This window comes from Mauremys reevesii, linkage group 9 (genome assembly GCF_016161935.1).
Source record: "Mauremys reevesii isolate NIE-2019 linkage group 9, ASM1616193v1, whole genome shotgun sequence".
Classification (NCBI taxonomy): Eukaryota; Metazoa; Chordata; order Testudines; family Geoemydidae; genus Mauremys; species Mauremys reevesii.
This window is the reverse complement of record NC_052631.1, coordinates 22,939,192-22,957,658: the sequence shown is the minus strand read 5'-3', so window position 1 is coordinate 22,957,658 and position 18,467 is coordinate 22,939,192. Positions and strand designations below refer to the sequence as shown.

Sequence of the window (18,467 nt, the reverse complement as noted above, 5' to 3'; positions counted from 1 at the left end):
CACTGGTAAAACTGACTAACTCATTGCTGTAAGATATAATTGAGAACACGTGAAACAGGATTTGAAGGATTACACACGTATGGTTTAGAAATGTCCACAGTTCAAATTAAAAATATGGATATAAACCCTCATGCATCAGAGCATAAACTAGCCATTAACTAGCTAGGAAGAAACATTATAGGCATAGTAATCTTCTGTAGAGAGTTTTGAACCTTCACCTGAAGAATTGAAGTGATCACTGCCCGAGACTGGTTGATGGACTAGATGGATGGCTGGTTTTCATCCTGTCTGGCAATTTTTTTGTTCTTAAAAGAGCAGAAAATGACATCTTTATATCTCATGTTGTTCATTTCCTTACCCAAAATATCCAGATGACTGCACAATTTATTATGTATCGCAAACAGAACAAGAGGAGACCCAGTTTAGTGGCATTGGAAGTGGAACCATTACTTGTGAATGAAGAGGATTCATAACGTTTCTGTCTCTATATACGGTTATTTTTTCAATAAAGTTTACATTTGGAGAACTTGAAGATTTTTCACAGAGTAAAGATTAAAATTGCATAGGGACCAAGCTTATTGTCAGTGGCTTGTTCTTGTAATATTGTGAAGATACTACAAAAGAAAATATTATTTAATGTCTACTGTACAGTGGGTGCTAAGATGGCACATGTAATCAACACATTTTCTTCTGAATTATCCCATTTTAGTCTTTTGTCTCCTGCAATGTGTTGTGTTCTACAGTGAGGAGTGCTCTAGAAATACCTAGAATATATGATCTCATGGTATATTCCATATTGTAAAGTAACTCAGAAGAGTGCTGGATAATACTATTGTAATTCAATGCAGATATTTCTCAACCTAGCAAGCTGTTGCAGCAAAAGGTAGTATAACTAAACTGTAAATGCTAAGGTCATGTGAACATTTTTAATCCTGCCACCATATGTAAACAGCAGGTCTATATTTTGAAGATACACATATATAGCTCATTAATGATAACATGGAACTATAAAGTCACCAGCTGAAATTCACCCACGTGCCACAAGTCCTTTCAAGGCATACATATCACTTAAGGTTTTTTAAGCCTTTAGAATAGGGTCATGCATAGGCCTTGTGTGGGCTCTCCATACAGGGCTGAATTTCATCCACCTCAAGAGGAGAATGAAGCCTTTAAATGCCTTTAATTGAGTGATTTTAATCCAAAGGCCAAATTTTGAATGCATAAGCACATGTAATGGGTCTGTTCATATAATTCCCATTAAAATAATTAGGAATTCACACACAATCTAGTACAGAATTTTACTCCCGCATTTGTTCTCTTCTTGGTGTGTGCATGGTACTTTCATTAAGATAATACCTGTTTAGTGCATGTTGTGTGGAATGTACTTATAAATTACTGTATATCTACATTTTGCACAACCTTCCTCTCTTTTCAGCCTTCTGCACACATATGGTCTAATCATTAGAAATTAGAGATAAAAGACTGACTGCATTTTTTTTTGCAAATGCAGGATTACTGGGAGGCATGTCTTTAATATACTTTGAGCAATACAGACAAGGATAAATAAACCATTTTATCCAAAATGTGTATTGAAGAGTAACTAAACTTTTTTGCTGACAAAAACTGCCATAAGTTTGTCAACAAAAGAATTCTCACCCTTTGAAAAGTCTAAATCTTGTCTCTCTTCATATGGATTATTCAGCATTTTCCTTTTGTATAAATTCTGATAACTATGTTAAAAGGGACACTCAATTTGAAACATATCCAATTTACAAAAGAATAGTTTCAGTTATTACATCTGCCCCTGAGTTCCCCTGCTAAATTTTGTGGTTTTACATTTTCTAAATTTTAAATCCTTTTCTGTCTTGCTTTGTGACACCTGTATAAAATGAGAAAAACATGTAACTGTAGGGAAACTGTCTATACGGTAAGTGCTGTCAAATGTACAGACTAAAAATCAAAAATTAATTGTTCACCTCTGTAACCTTTCACTAGAGTTTAAGTATTACTTCTAAAAACAAGTTAAAGATCAAATTTTTAAATTAAAACATAAAATCTCCAATTGAAGTTGGAATGATCTAATTACTGCAGCAGTGTTCTATGTGAACGTTAACTACATTCTGTGACCTTGTTAGAGCAAGTTAAAAATCAATGATTAGTCCACAAAACCTAAGACTTTGAGGATAGTATGATAATATTACATATTGTAGGTAGCACAAAATAGCATTGTATGTACTCTAAATAGTTGCAACAGTTCTATATTGTGTAATATTGTATGTGATACAGTAAATATTCCCTGTCAGTGTAATTAACATATCTTTCTTACTCAGCAATAATTTAGGGTTTTGGTTTGTGGTTTTAAAGTTGCCACAACAGCTAAGAAATGCTGAAGTAGTGTGCCAGTGGAATTATCCCAATGAGTATCTTGTAAGTATTCCTCCAAGTGCTTTTAAGATCCATACCCTAATTAGGCAAGACACTTCACTTGACTTTAGTGGGGCTTTGTGTGGGCACCTGGGATCAGTCTGCTTGGAGAAGTTTGCAGAATCAGGCCCTTAGTGCATACTTGAGATGAGTATGTATACTTCCTGATTTCTTAAACTGTTGGGAGAGTGGGTTAGAATTTGACCTTTCCAGTGCATAAATTCAGAAACAATTTGTCTTACTTGTAGATTTATATGCTGTATTTAAGAGATTACCCAAAAATCTTCCCTTGCTGGTGATTTAAACCGTATCTTGTTACTTTTTAATGCAGTTAACATTTGTTTTTGCATCATTGCTTCAAGGATTATCTTTCCTTTTCATTACTGTATGTAATCCTGTTTTGTGTTGTGTGTACTGAGTCTATATTGCCGTGGTTTATTGAAACAACCAAATATAGGTGATACAAAATTTACTGTGATTTAGTTTAGGACTATTGAAAGATAATTTAACATCTTAATATATAACAATATTAAATATTGTCATTATTTATTGTGTGTGCGTGCACATGTGTATATATTTAGGACACTATCGTTTTAATTGAATACGTTTCCTTTGATAAAAATAGGTGTCAAGGTAAATCTTTTGCTGTAACTGTTAACCAAATAAATAGTTATTTATCATGTATTTCTAACTGTGTTTTATTTCATATTAATATATAGGGATTCAGTTCAATCAGTGCACTGATCATCTCTTTTGCCAATCCCATGGTTATTCTGTTTTCCAAGACAGATCCTTCACTGATGTAGATCAGAATAGCTCTGTTGAAATCAGTGGAATATACTCCAAATAAGGATCTGTCCTGGACTATTTCTTGTTTGTTAATTTGAAAGAGAGTGTGAAATAACGCATGTAACATCCAGCATAGCTACTTGGGTAAGAGAAGAAAGCTGACTTAATCTCCTTGCTCTGTCCCACTAATTCTTCCCCGACGCTTCTTGTAATCCAAGATTAATAGCATTGTTTTCTTATTTACTGTCATGAAACCTGATTAACTAAAGGAGGCATCTAAAATGTCTCTAGGGCTCCCTGTACAGTTAAACTCTCAGCGTGAATCTTGTCATAGGGCATACCTACCTAAACTAACTCTCTTCAGCCTAAATCTGAGTGACCTCCAAGGTCATTGCGCAGTGTTTCTAATTACTTGTGTCAATAAAGCAGGCAGATACTGAACTGCCTCTGACCATCTCCTGAAGTTTGTCCTTGCAAATTTTCTAAAATTGTTTTTATGTCCCCTCCCAAACTGTCAAAATAGCCTAGAATAAGTGGTTTAGCTACAGCCATAGGAAACATCAGGCAAAAGCTGCTGCTGCTGCTTGACTCCTTTATGATCTCAGAGCTCCCTATTCCTATTAATTAATCAGAGGGGTAGCCGTGTTAGTCTGGATCTGTAAAAGCAGCAAAGAATCCCGTGGCACCTTATAGATTAACAGATGTTTTGGAGCATGAGCTTTCGTGGGTGAATACCCACTTCGTCGGATGCATCCGACGAAGTGGGTATTCACCCACGAAAGCTCATGTTCCAAAACGTCTGTTAATCTATAAGGTGCCACAGGATTCTTTGCTGCTATTAATTAATGTTTACTCTATACAACCACTTATGGAAGCACTGAAGAAAGGTAACATGAGCTCCATGGCAGTCCAAAATGCTCCAGAGGGTAATTTTTTTTTTGCTTCTGCAGCCCTCTTTTCCTTACAGATGCCATAAACCAGACAAAAAACACAAATGTTTGAGATTATCTTCAATTTAAATGTCAGAGATTTAAATTTTGTTTCTCCATTTGTCCACCTTACCATGACTAACACGACTAATTGTCCAACAGATCCTTGCTCATCTGTACCAATTCCAAAAGGACTCTCAAAAACTTCAGAACACTAGATATCAGGCAATAGGTTCCTGGTGTCCAATTCTGCCCTCACATCCACAATTACAGTTCTGATTAACATTAATATGAGGAAGAATTGGGCCCTTGATGTCCAAATAAATAACAATTCTTAGTGGCTGACAGCCTTGGAAGCTTAGAAGTTTCTCACTTCAGCAAACCTCTTTTGCTATCATACTGAAAGAAGACCAGGGCTCTTCCTCATCCCTTTGTTCAATAGCCATAATATTAAAAGATTAAGAATGGTTTGAAAGCATGGGAGAATGGCATGCTCTCTTACCTACCAGACTCTTTATTGGAGCAGTTCTCTTTCTCTAATACCCAGACAACTCAGTGGTTACATGGTAATTACTCCCCATTTACAGAATCAGGTATGTAGAATTTCCAGGTTTTTTTCCTGTTCTAAGGTAGTTATATACTTACCTATAGATTATTTTCTTCTGTACTTAACTGTTAGGGCTTTTTTCCCCAGATGAAGGCAGTAATTTTTCCAACTTTTACTGTAGTAATTGTCCCTAGGGTAAAACGTGAGATTTAGTAGAGCTTCCATTAGTACATAAGAAGCCTTAAGGTAGAAATGCTAATGTTAGAGAAATTGTATTTATTCATAAAGAGTGACCCTCACTGACTACCTTATAGATAGGTCTGTGGGATGTAATATGCAGCAAATCCACCTGGCTACTCTTCCTACTTCTTCTTAAGCAATTACTTAATTGCTATTTCCATTCCTCACTGCGGAGTTGCCTTGTTATAGGGGGTGTTTCCCATCATGCTTTTCTGGAGGGCTGGCCTTTTAAATAGGGTAGAGTTAAGCAGCTGCATGCTGAAATGGCTATTTTGCAGCTATCTACAATATCCCTTCTTCTTGCTGGTGAGTAAAAGAATTCTTTCTAATTTGTCCTTATTTCTAACTAGCTGGTGTGTGCTGTGAGGATGGGAAGGGCAAGATGAGGAAGAACCCTCAAATTTCTCCTCTTCTTGCTTAAAAGATGGCTCCTTTTAATAAAATTAAGAGATAATATTTATGCTAATTTACTGTAATGACTACTACAGATAGCTGAGGTAATGACACCCTGTCTGCCAACACTGAGGAGGTACAGGAAGGTAAAGTACTTGGGTATCATCAGTTCCTTTTCTAATTGAGACATCTGGGCTCCAGAGGGAGAAATGCCTTCACTTTTCTGGTTGCCCTGAGTTTCCACCATATTAGTAAGGTATGTAGGCTAGAGTCCATTATTTTGTCTTCCAAGTACCCCCTGCCCTTTCTACAGACGTTATAGACTATTTAGAGGATGGGGGTTGGAAGACATGTCTATGTATTGTATAGCTATAAAGGAACTACCATTCATACTGAAAAGGGGGGAGGGGAGTCCATTTAACTGAGGTAGCATATAACCTTTATGGAAGGCAAATTTGTCAATAACCATAGTATTGGAGGGCTCTGTCTCTTTTTTTCCTTTGTTCCCTGTCTATAGTTGATATTTCACCCCTTATCCTTAGTGATTTTATGCTAAATTCATTTTATCCCTGTGCTGGGGCTTTCTTGAGGCCATATGTGATACTAGCTTTGCATCATGCTGGCTTGAAGATCTGAATGGCACCCTGGTCTTGACTGGATACATATAGAGCAGGGTTCAAGCTGGAAAAATACATAAACTGCACTTTAGGTTACTTGGCTTCCCTTATAAATGTACCCTCACATCATTCCAAGATGCAGATCTCTTTGCTGTGATTTTCTTAAAGGGCTGCAGTCTATTAGTCAAGGCCTTGTGGTTTGCACAGTAAAAAATCCAGGAGCCCAGGATTTTGATGTTTTCAAACTGCACAGTTTATTACTAGGCAGTTAAAAATCAAAAGACCACAAATACAATCTAGTAGGTGACAACAAGGAAAAGACACATAAGATGCTGAGGTCAACAGCAGCAGTTAGTCATTCTATTCTCCTATTTCTCCCAGTTAGTTACTCCATGCAGCAGACTTCCTGAGGCACTTCACCCTCAGTCTGGTCAGTACCTGCATTTCATCAGCCACTATATAATCTAGCCCTATAGTAGTACCTGCCAAAGTAACCAGACTAAAGTCCTTCCTCTACTAAAAATATTTCTCCTGCTGGTTTCTTGTGTAAGGGATTTTGGAAATTATTAATCTTCACATAAAATAATTCAGTTGTGTGTATGGGTGCCAGATTTGTCTAATTTTTGGTGGTGCCCAGAATGGGTCCAAGCAGAGATGTCCCATCCATAGGACAGACTGGGGAAGCACTCCAGGGCCTGTGCTTTGGGGGCCCCCATGCTTCGGGGGGATGTGGGGTCCTGGGGGGCCAGCAGTGGGCCTGGCGCTGGCAGTAGTGAGCAACCCGGCACCAGGCTACCCTGGAACCCACATCCCCCTGAAGCATGGGGGCCCTCAAAGCGTGGTAAGCCCAAACACTGGTGGAGCCGGGCCCATGTTCTTAAATATTGGTGGAGCACGGGCACCAGAGGCCCATATAAGTTGCTGCCTATGCTTTTGTGTGATTAAGGAGTTTGGTTAATGCTCCCAAGCTCTGTATTCCTTTTAAAGGGCACAAGTTGGTTTAACTTGTTAGGAAAGCAGCATTTGGTTCTGAAGCTTCTGCTGCAGCTCAAAATCTTGTCCAGGGAGAAATGAGTGTGGAGCCCTACCTACAAAGAAAGGAGAGGGAAGGGGGGTTTTTTTTCCGCCAGCTGGGAAGCAGTGGTTCTGTAACTGTTCCATTCATATCCTAGTCAAGACTAATGCAGACAAAATGACAACATTGTATTTGAGTTTGTATTCTAAGTAGTGCTTGAGGAAGGCTCTTCCTGTGCTGATGCTCTTTCTGACTGACTGATTCCCAGTGGGCAAACATAGCTTCCTTGAGAGACTAATGAGGGTTCCAGATGCCTATTCACAGCCTGCCAGAGATGTAGCTTTGCATAAAAAATATCTTGTGCATTTTGTGTTTCTGGTGGTGTCCATGTTTATCACTTCCTAGTAAAACTAGGGCATTCAATAACTTGTTTAAATGTTAACTAATTTTGCAAGTTGCAGCCTATTTTAGAGCCTTAGCACTAAGAAATATGGAATGTGATTGGTTTTCAGATTGCTGATAGCCTAGCAAATGTGATCCAGAGTGAGCCTGGAATGCTTTGGTTTTTCAAGATATTTTATACAGACTGTTTAAGGTTGCAGGGGGCAACAGGAAGTTTTCCTGATTCAGATGCTGAGTTCTGTTCATGATGTTTGGGCTGCATTTCTAAGGGACAGAACACTTCCCTCAACCCTACCCAGCTATGGGGAGGGCGCCCCGCCCTAGGGTTAGGGTTCCTGTGGGGAGGGCACCCCGCCCTAGGGTTAGGGTTCCTGTGGGCAGTGATGAACTGCCAAAATATTAACAACCGGTTCCCTCCTCCTCACCCCATGAGTGGGTCATGCCTCCCCGGGACTCCTGCCCCATCCACCCCCCTTCCCTGTCCCCTGACTGCCCCCTGTCGCCCCATCCAATCCCTGCTCCTTCCTGAGTGCCCCCCTGGGACTCTTGGCCCCCATTCAATCCCCCCTGTTCTCTGCCCTCTGACCGCCCTGACACTGATCCATCCCCCCAACTCCCCTGCCCTCTATCCAACACCCCCTCCATGCTCCCTGCCCCCTTAGCACGCTGCCTGGAGTTGGGGGGCTGGAGTCGGGGGGCCGGGCCGGAGCCGTGTGGCGCCTGGAGCCCTCCTTGCACCCCTGCCCCAGCTCACCTGCGGGAAGTCGCTGCTTCCTTCTCAGCTCTCCCAGGCTTCCCTCACGAACAGATGATTCGTGGGAAGCCGGGGCGGAGGCAGAGGCGGAGTGAGGTGAGCTGGGGCCGGGGGAAGGGCAGGGAGCTGCTGGGGCTTTTGTTAAATATAAAAGCCCTTTTCGAACCAGTTGTCCCTTGCGGGACAACCGGTTCTAAAAGGGCTTCTAAATTTAACAACCAGTTCCAGCTCACCACTGGCCCTGCACCTGGAGGGGGACCCTCTGAACATGTCTCCAATTTCAAATGGAGGAATCCCCTTTCTCTATTGTATGCAGCATCTCCTACTGCCCACCTCCTTTCTTCCTCCTCCCCCCATCCCCTGTAGAGGCCTTTCCATGCAATCTGGCCTCTCTGTGGGTAAAGGGTTCTGGGGAGGAGCTATGGGAGACTGGGACACACACAGTCCTTCCTCTACAAATCAATGTCCAATTGCATTTATCTACCTCCTGGAGAGCTTGTTGGGGTTTCTCACAAAAGTTTGGAGGATCTGGCCCAAGCTCTCTGAGTGAATTTATATGGTCCACACATAATATAATCACTTGAAAAAAGAGGGTTTACACTGAAAACTCGGGCAGACTCTTAACGTTAACACTGTGAACAGGGATGCTATAATAATGGGAAAGTACTGTGTTTGATGCACTGTAATGATTCAGTAGATCATATTGTCAGGTCCTGTGTTTAATTTTCCTGGTCCACCAAAAGTCATAGTAAATTTGGGCTCCCTGCAGATTTAATTCTCTTTTGTATTTCTATACAAGTGTAAAAATAACTGTCACTAAATGTGGCAGCTGGGCCCTGGGAATTTTTTTTAAGGGTACATTTGTAGACAGAATTCCTAGAACTGATCATATTCCATTATTTGAAATGACTCTAAGCTGTGAGGCCTCATTACTGTGAAAATGACTGTTGAATTTTTCCTTTGAATTCTGGTTCATGAGTATTTCCAGCCAATTCTTTTGACATTCAAAGTATTAATGGGTCCCTGTTTTACTAGGAAAAGTAAATCCAACTGTTTGTGTTGTGCTTTCTTTTTTTACAGAACAGGGATTTTTCAATATTCATTTCTTGTAGTATTTGAGTACCAGTCCAAATGGTTACTTTCTAGACGTTGTCAATATATGATATGCACTTCTGAGGCATTTATCCCCCTACTGTTGAGGTGGGCACCATGCTAGGTCCCAAACTGCTTATAAATTACTATGATAGTTGGGAGAAGGCCATTTTAATCCAACTAGGTATTCCCCTAATGATAAACAATTAAAATCAAGCTGTCTGGTTTTAGATCCTAACAATTCACTTAGACAAAGTGATTAAATTTCAGTATTAATAATCAGTAAAATAGATTAAATTATTTATTGAGAAATCTGAAACTGAGCTAAAGATCAAACTGGAGTCTCTATTCCTGAAGGGACAGAAGCTATTTCAACTTCATTGTTGTTCACCTCCCACTCTCTGAGACGTATAATTTCAGTGCTGGCTGGGCATTTAGCAATGCACTACCCACTGATGTTAATGAAGCCACATGACTAATAATTAGCACTTCACTTCAAAAGCAGAGTTCTAGATTAAAGCCAGAAAGAATCTTAAATCATCTAGTTTGACCTCTCTATCATGGCCACAGAATGTCACCAGTTATCCCTGCTTTGAGTCTAATGACTTCTGTTTGGTTAAAGCATATCTTGCAGAAAGGAATTCAGTCTTGATCTGAATACATCCAGAGATGGACAATCTGCCACTTCCTGTGGCCGCTTGTTCCACTGGTTCACCACTGTTACTGGGAAAAATCTGTGCTTTATTTTGAATTTGTCTTGCTATAACTTCCAGTTGTTGGGGTTTTGTTTGTGTTTTTTTTTTGTTCTGTTTTTCTCCATTAGGTGAGAGCTCTTTAGAATCCGGTATTTTCTCCCCAAGAAGGTGCTTAGACATTCAAATCAAATCTTCTTTTTGATAAACTAAAGAGATCGGGCGCGCGCGCTCTCTCTCTCCCTACAAGGCATTTTTGTAGCCCCCAAATAATTTGTCTCTTCTCTGCAACTTCTCCAATTTTTCAACATTTTCTTAAGAACATGGACACCAGAACTCAATGCAGTGTTCAGTATCAATCACACCCCTACTACTCCCCTGTGTATACATTCAAGGATCACATGAGCTCTCTTTTTTTTTTTTTCCCCATAGCATCTCAACCAGAGCACAGAGTTGGTTTCTCCACTATAATCCCTAAATCATAGTCAGAGTAAATACTTTCCAAGATACAGTCCCCCATTTTTTAGGTATGGCCTATACTCTTGGCTCCTAGATGTATGACCTTGTGTTTGGCTGTATCAGAATGCATCTTGTTTGAATGGGCCCGGTTTACCAAAAACTCTAGATAACACTGTAGGACTGTCCTGTCTTCCTCATTATTTACTACTCTGCCAGGTTTTGTCATCCACACATTTTCTCGGCAATGATTTTATATGGACTTCTACAACATTGACTGAGCTGTTTTGAAAAATTAGTTTCACAAATTAAAAAGGACATTTTGAAGTTTCCATTTGGAAGTGTCCAAAATGGACCATAATGCAGAATATTTTTATTAAAATTTCAATTTCTAAAAAAGGCCACTTTCCTATGAACTCTTCACTCAATACAGCTGGTTAAAACATCTTTTTTTGGCATGATCAGCCATCTAGGGGTGTTGTGAGGATTAGTTAAATATTTTATGCCCATTTTATAAATGAGGAAACTGAGGTACAGAGTTGAATGGATTATGGTCAATATCAAAGTTAGGATTAAAAGTTAGGCAGGGTCAGTTTAAACTTTTAAGCATTATAGCAAATGGCTGATTCAGGCCCCATGCTCATGTTGGCTCTTCAACTATGTATCAGTTGTCCTTACTTCATCTCTAACTCAGGCAGTCATAAGGGGAGGGAAACTCTATCAACCTCTCCTCCTCTTTCCCCCCCCCCCCCCCCCCGCCCTGTCCTAGGCAGCAAGGCTGGAAAAGTTTGCAGCCAGTTTCCTAGTACTGCAACATCCCACTACAGGAATGGAGAGAAGACAAAATTCCTCTCTAACTGTGGTACTGGAGGTAGAGCAATAGGTTCAGACCACCGTGCTATTCAGGATCAAAGAGGAGCCTCTTCTGGCCTCTTTGTATGGTGGTAGGGTGAGGAAAAGCTGATATTTGCCATTTTGTTGGGAACAGGTCTGATATGAGGAAGAAAGTGCTGCTCTTCCCTGCTCCAGTGTGCAGAGGACTGCTGACAGTGTGAAGAGAGCACTGCCCTGTAGGCTATTGATGCCAGCAGCTGGGGTATGGTGTGTGAAGACAGAGGAAGATGAAGATACAGTGCTCACAGTAGTCTGAAAAAAGTGTTTGGCAGGGGTGGGGAGTGGGTGCCTATCCTAATCTGGGAGCAGCAGCTAAAAGACTGTGTTTAAAGTGTCCCACTCAGTGACTTGGCTTGATTAAAAGAAAATTCCTTTTTTTGGCAGGGTTTGTGACCCTTCCCACATTAAGCACCGTGTACACAATGGGGAGAGGGTTTGAGCAGCAGAAAGAGAAGAAAAGTGACTAAATAATATACAGCGGTGATGCTTAGGCCGCCTCTTTCCCCTGCCCTTCCCCACCCCCCAGTTCTGTTACTTCAGTATTGGAGAGTAGCATTGCAAATGCTGAGGTAATGGCACATGTAGCAAAACTGTAAAGGATTTTAAGGGGAGTCAGCTTTTTGTGAGGGACACTGGAAGGAAATAGAATGGAAATGGAAAAGAGGGATCAGCACTGACCAAAGAGGAGAGATGGGAGCAGAAATGGTGGGTATATCTCATATATGGGAGAGGGAAGAAGCCACCCTGCCAGAAGCAACACGCCTTGTCTGTGACTGATAGATTTTTTTCTGGCGGCATCATTGCCTAACTGGGGTGACCGTGCACATCAAGCCAGTCAAACATGTTGAATATATATTTCTAAATGGAGGAAAGTAAATGCAGCTTTTCTGTGGTCTTTGCCAAAGAGCAGAATGGATGGGGCAGCAACATTGTGGAGATATTTATTCATTAGGGTGACCAGATGTCCCAATTTTATAGGGACAGTCCCAATATTCAGGGCTTTGTCTTCTATAGGCACCTATTATCCCCATCCTGATTTTTCCCACTTGCTATCTGGTCACCCTATGCTCCATGTTCAAAAAGGCTTCTTGAAAATGCAAAGTAGAGTTTAATAACCACCCATGCAAACAAAGAAACATGCAATGCATTTTCAAACTGCCTCCTACCTGCCACTTATGAAGCACCCTTTCTTTGATGCTATAATGCCGTTTGTTTATGTTTAGGTTGCTGTGGTGAAGTTTGGGAAGTATTTTGAATGGTTTTTTTCCCTGCGGTAGTTTAAAGTGCAAGGAGTGAATTTTAAAGAAAAATGTTTAATTATTTGGCTGCTTCAAAGATAATGTGTCAACATACAAATATAGAGAAGCTGAACATTTTAAGATGCTTGTTTGATTTCCTATAATGTATAATTGCAGCAAATGGTAATGGAAATAAACAATGGGTTTTCATCTCCTACTTGCTCTTTTCAACAGTTGTCAGTAAATCAATATTCTAAGGTTTTATACATCCCATTAAAGTTGCAACAGGCAAACTCCTCATTTGCAATGCCAAAAAAATAAAGATGACACTATTATGGTCCTTTACTATTTGAAGGCGTTTTCTAGCTTTCCAGATATTCAGCAGATTTTTGGTACTGATGTACTGAAAATGTCTCTCCACCAATCATTGCTCCTGATGCAGGACAGTGGAGACCGTGTTGAAAATTTTAGAGGATTACATTTCCAGTGATGAAATGTCCATATTTTAACATCTTTATTTAAAAAAAATAACTGCCTGCACTGAGGCTTGTACTAGAGCCAATTTCCTAAGACTAAAAATATGACAAGCTAGAAAAGCGCATGTATTTCTTCACCATGCTTCCTGCATCTGCATTTGTTTGCTTGTTTCTCTAAATAACTCCTGATATATTGTTTAAGTGCAGAAACGTGTTCTGATTTAAGCATGTAACAAAGTGATAGAAACGTTCATTCTTGAACTTTGGCGGCCTAGCTGGCTTTGGTTTCTGGCTATTTCCCTCGTAAATTCATGCTTGTCCTCTTGTGCTATTCCAGCCAATGCAGAGCATATTTGACTATGCACAGCTAGGCTCTACTCCGGTGAACACTTATACACATAAAAACTTACTTTCCTTGCTTGCTGCCTGGATTGGGGATCTAATTAGTATTCCCTTACAAAATGTCATGTTAGAGTTGCGGGGAGGGGTTCTAAAACTTTCCTAGTGTGGACATCTTGTTAAGATACAAATCTTCTCATAAAAATGTTGCTGCCCTGAGAATTGACTCACTGAAGCAGAGCACAGTATTATGGTATTTCCCTGGGTTATGCATGAGGGGATTGTATGAGGTGATTCAGTATTTGCTGGATTTAATTTTCACTTATTTTTATTTGACCTGCACATAGATTTATTGAGTCAATGATGTTGAGTACATATAATTACTTGTTTGGAGAGTGGATCTTCACGTACAGCCTTCTCTCTTCCCATTCATTTGCCCACAGGTCAAAGAATGAAAGAGCACTAGGAGGGAACATTCAAGTGTTGTATGTTCTTTCCTGGTATATTTGTATGTCCACTTTTTAAAATATGGACCCCTATTTAGTATAAAAGCTTTTGTCAAATCTTAATGTTTCACAGCCCAATATACAATAATAGGTATATCTCCATATATTATCTCATAGAACTGGAAGGGACCCTGAAAGGGCATTGAGTCCAGCTCCCTGCCTTCACTAGCAGGACCAAATACTGACTTTTGCCTCACATCCCTAAATGGCCCCCTCAAAGATTGAACTCTCAACACTGGGTTTAGCAGGCCAACGCTGAAACCACTGAGCTATCCCTCCCAGAGTATATGGTAGAACCTTAGTTATGAACACCGTGGGAATGGAGGTTATCCGTAACTCTGAACAAAGCGCAGTTCTGGCTCCAAATCCAGCAGCTGATATCCAGGCCAGGATTCAGCAGCAGCTGATCTCCCTACTCAGCCCAGGCATGAGTTTGCAAGCTTGTCTACCGGCTTGTCTAAATGGCCCCACCTCCAGAAAACACACACACACACACACACACACTAGGAACTTTAATCCTTCAAAATGTCTACATTTAGACCAATATTGATCATTTTTTGTGTTTGGTCATAATTGTGATTGTATTGTAGTGCTTCTACATTTTCTCTCATAGTTTATTGCTGTTGCAGTAGTGGACGAGGCTTAGGAAGGCATAATGGCTGCCCCAAAGAGCTTACAATATAAATCAAAACATTTTCATTGTAGCAAGCATTATTTGGTCAGACTTCAGCTTTTTGCCACTTTAAGGTCTGGCAGAGGTCCCAATGGCAGAGCCTCCATGACAGAACATGCTACAACACAATGAAAAGGCTACAACCTCATTTATGCAAGGGTCCCTTAAAGAACCAGCCTTTATAGAGATTATCCAGAGGGCTGTATTTATTCAGTACCTCTTCTTAGGAGTCGTCCTGACTGGTCAACTGACTGAGGCTTGTTGGTAATTTAAGCTCTGTACCCTGTCCATCCAATGGAAATGCAATAGACAGCAGCAAAACACCACCCACCCTCTGAGCAGAATCTCCCTGGAGTACAAAGGACTTAGCTGATTCAGGAAGGTGATAGGCTGCCTGGTCCGGTTGTGCTCATTTGGGCCCATCAAGTTCTACTCAATGCTCAGTTATGTATTTTTGTTGGTAGCTCAGCTGCTTTGTTCAGTTCCTTCTTGCGTACTGGATAAAAGCCATTTACTATTGGTAATTCTTATGGAATTTTAATGAGCTGGTGGGTTTTTATATACCTCTGCTTCTGCCTCTTCATAATATTTATGAAGAGCAACCACACTAAATATTTCCCTATTATCCTTTGTAGATTCTTTGCAGTCTCCTTTTCCTTGGCTCCCTTCATGCCCTAGTGGTCTAGATTAGAAGACTCTCTCCTAGCTAGGATACAGCTGTCATAATTTCAGGGTAACAGCACCTGTATTCCCCTTCCATGGTCCCTTGAGGGCACCCACTCAGTTTTTGGCTCCCTGTCATCACCTCTCTTGGGTGGAAACATGCATCTCTCCCACTCCTGACTGGGGTTTTAAGGCTGCACAGTTTCCTGCCTTACACTGCAATATCTCCGGCAAGCCAGTTGGCCTAAAGGCCAGCCCCTGTGCTTTGCTTTCCCTCCAAGGGCTACAAACAGTGTATTGCCAGCAGTTACAAGCTACCACACTGCTCTTTCTAAAAGAGCACGTTTATTATTAGGGCAAAAGTATTACAGAGAACACACAAAAACAAGATTCAGAGTAGCAGCCATGTTAGTCTGTATCCACAGAAACAGGAGTATTTGTGGCACCTCAGGGACTAACATTTGAGCATAAGCTTTCGTGGGCTACAGCCCACTTCCTACTGTATTGTCCACTGCATGCATCTGATGAAGATACATATAATATACACAGAACATGAAACAATGGGTGTTACCATACACACTAAAGTTCCTATACACGTGCTAAAAGCTTCAGAGGTCACCCATATATCTTATAGGGCTCTAGTAGGCCAAAGTCTTTCCAATCCTTTCACAAGGGTTGGGGCCTGGAACAGAAGGTCCTATCCATTTGCTGGATCAGAAAGATGGCCCTGACTAAGTGGTGTGTTTTATTTTTAAACACAGTCTTTTTAAGACAAAAGCTCTTGCTTTGTTTCCCTAGCCTCTCTGGTAGGGTTGCCAACTTTCCACTTGCACAAAACCAAACACTCTTGCCCTGCCCCCTCTGAAGCCCCGCCCCTCCAAGACCCTGCCCCTCACTCACTCACTTTTAAGGGCAGGGGCTGGGGTGCAGGAGGGGGGTGAGGGCTGCAGATGGGGTTGCAGGTGTAACACCGACAGACCCCAGTTATCAGCAGGCCATATTGAACTGGGGACTTCTGGAGCTTAGTGCATGAGCTAAAAGCCAACTGGCTCTTAGCTAAGGGTGTAGAGCAGACTCATTTCTCTCTCTCTCTGTGGTCTTGGTGCTACTAAATGGGACAGAACACCACACCCAGAAGGTCTGTGGGTTACACAGGCTCTGGGGACTGGGAATGAGGGGTTTGGTATGTAGGAGGGTGCTCCAGGCTGGGGGGTGGAGCTGAGGGGTTTGGAGTATGGGAGGGGGCTCCAGGCTGAGACAGGGAGTTGAGGGGGGGAATATGGGCTTTGGGCTGGGGTTGTGGGTTCCAGGGTGGGGCCAGAAATGAGGGGTTCAGGGTGTGGGAGGGGGGGGATCAGGGCTTGGGCAAGGAATGGAGGCTCCGAGCTGCGCTTACCTCAGGCAGCTCCTAGAAGCAGCAGCATGGCCCTCTCTCCCTCCTACGCAGAGGGATGGCCAAGCAGCTATGCCCTGTCTGCAGGGGATGCCCCTGCAGCTCCCATTGGCCTGCAGTTCCCAGCCAATGGGAATTGCAGAACTGGTGCTTGGAGTGGGGGCAGCATGCAGAGCCCTGTGATTGCCTCTTGGCATAGGAGCTGGGCAGGGGAGGAGGTACATGCTGCTGCTGCTTCCAGGAGAGGTGTGGAGCCACAGCAGGCAGGGAGCCTGCCTTGGCCCCACTGTGCTGCCAAATGGACTTCTAACAGCTGCTGCCAGGGTCCCTTTTCAACCGGGCATTCTGGTCGTAAACTGGACACCTGGCAACCTTAGTCTCTGGAAACCCAGTTTGAACCAGTATATCTCAATTTCTCCAGAGGGTGGTACCTGTATAGATGTGTTTACAATGTGAGCGATTCACCTTAATCGCTCACACTCACACACTCTCTCTCTCTCTTCTCTGCCCCACAGTTTTAGTTCCTGAAGGAAATGTGATAATCCTCCCCCATGAAGTAGAACACAATTGTGTATATACAACCCATGGCCCACAGTGGTACATAAACTTAATACAGATATTGCATGTAGTTGCAGTGTCTATGACAACAGCTGGTACCTCACTAGCATGTTCATAAGATACTATGAATTTAGTTTATCAAAAATTGTGCAGTGTGTGTATATATATGCTCTGCTGAATTTCAGTTTTAGAATAAAGTGCATACTTAGTGGGACTACTCGTATAAAACATGAGTAGTCAGTCTTATACTTTCAGTTAAGCATATGTTTAAGGTAGATTAAGGTGTAACACTTTTTTTTTCTTAAACAGAATGAATTTGTAAACTTTAACTATTCTTTATTTAAAAAATCAACTAGCCCACATGATAAACAAATTGTTATCCTTCTAATTCTATACAGAATACTATGTTAGTATTTACTTTAAGTGGAAGTTATCAAAGCAGGTACCACCACAGCTGTAACCTGAATTACAAATAAATTGTTCATGGGTAAATACAGAAGTAAGACAAGTTACATGTAAAATATATTAAGTATTTCAAAAATCACTGTGATAACTTTATATCGAGAAATACTGACCAATGGCTGACTTGGAGAAGATTTTAATCATTGACCACTAGATGGAGTAATTGCAATTCCATAGTGAAATAACTTTTAAAAACCTGTTTATACAGCCTCCATGTAGACTGACAAGAGGGCCTCTGCATCCCCTGAAGACAGTATTCCTCTTCTCCTCTGCTTTGATATATTTCTCCAGCTCTTCTCAGGACAGAGTAACTCTCCTGTGGCAAAATACATTTGTATGACTGTATCTAAACAAGATCTTTTTAACATGCCATCTATCACTGTTCTGTGTGTACCCTTTTGAACTTGGGGCTGGTGCTGTGCTTTACAAGATGCTTATCTGGGCCATCTGCTGATATTTGCCTGATTAACAGGCCTCTCCTCCTTTGTGTTGCTGATCACTACAACACAAGGTGTTTGGTTAACCTGCAGTGCATGAGCTAGGCAAACACCACCAGGTTGGTCTGAAGAGCATTCATTCCATCCCCTGAATCTGTTTACTTGGTACTTTCTCTTTCCATTTTAAACAGCTGCTTTGCACAGAGTAGCCATCTCTTACAGCTATAGTAACCTGTCCAAGCCATGCAAAGTCTCTCTAATCTACAGTTTTCAAGTTCTCCATTCTTACTGGGAATTAGGACGTAATCACACAAGTGGGAGACAGTTTAACAGAGTACCTCTTTTCATCTATTGTGGACAAAATACATAGATCCGATGCTTAATTTTTACTTTCATGGTTTTTTATCTTGCCATCCTCTGGTCCCAAAACCTATCCCTATCTTATTTAATCTTTTTATTACTGACCTCAGCACAAAAG

The 18,467-nt window shown here is 41.4% G+C and overlaps 1 protein-coding gene across 12 annotated transcripts in view; it reads left to right on the top strand.

Annotated features, from left to right (window-relative positions):
• LOC120372410 (lysosomal amino acid transporter 1 homolog) overlaps positions 1–3,082 on the top strand; it is an 82,334-nt gene extending 79,252 nt beyond the window's left edge. For all 12 annotated transcript variants that reach the window (XM_039489528.1, XM_039489520.1, XM_039489525.1 and 9 more), the window contains one exon: positions 372–3,082. In XM_039489528.1, the coding sequence (XP_039345462.1) occupies positions 372–473 (102 nt within the window). In that variant the 3' untranslated portion in view covers positions 474–3,082. The remainder of the gene's footprint in view (positions 1–371) is intronic.
• Positions 3,083–18,467: the final 15,385 nt, after the last annotated feature.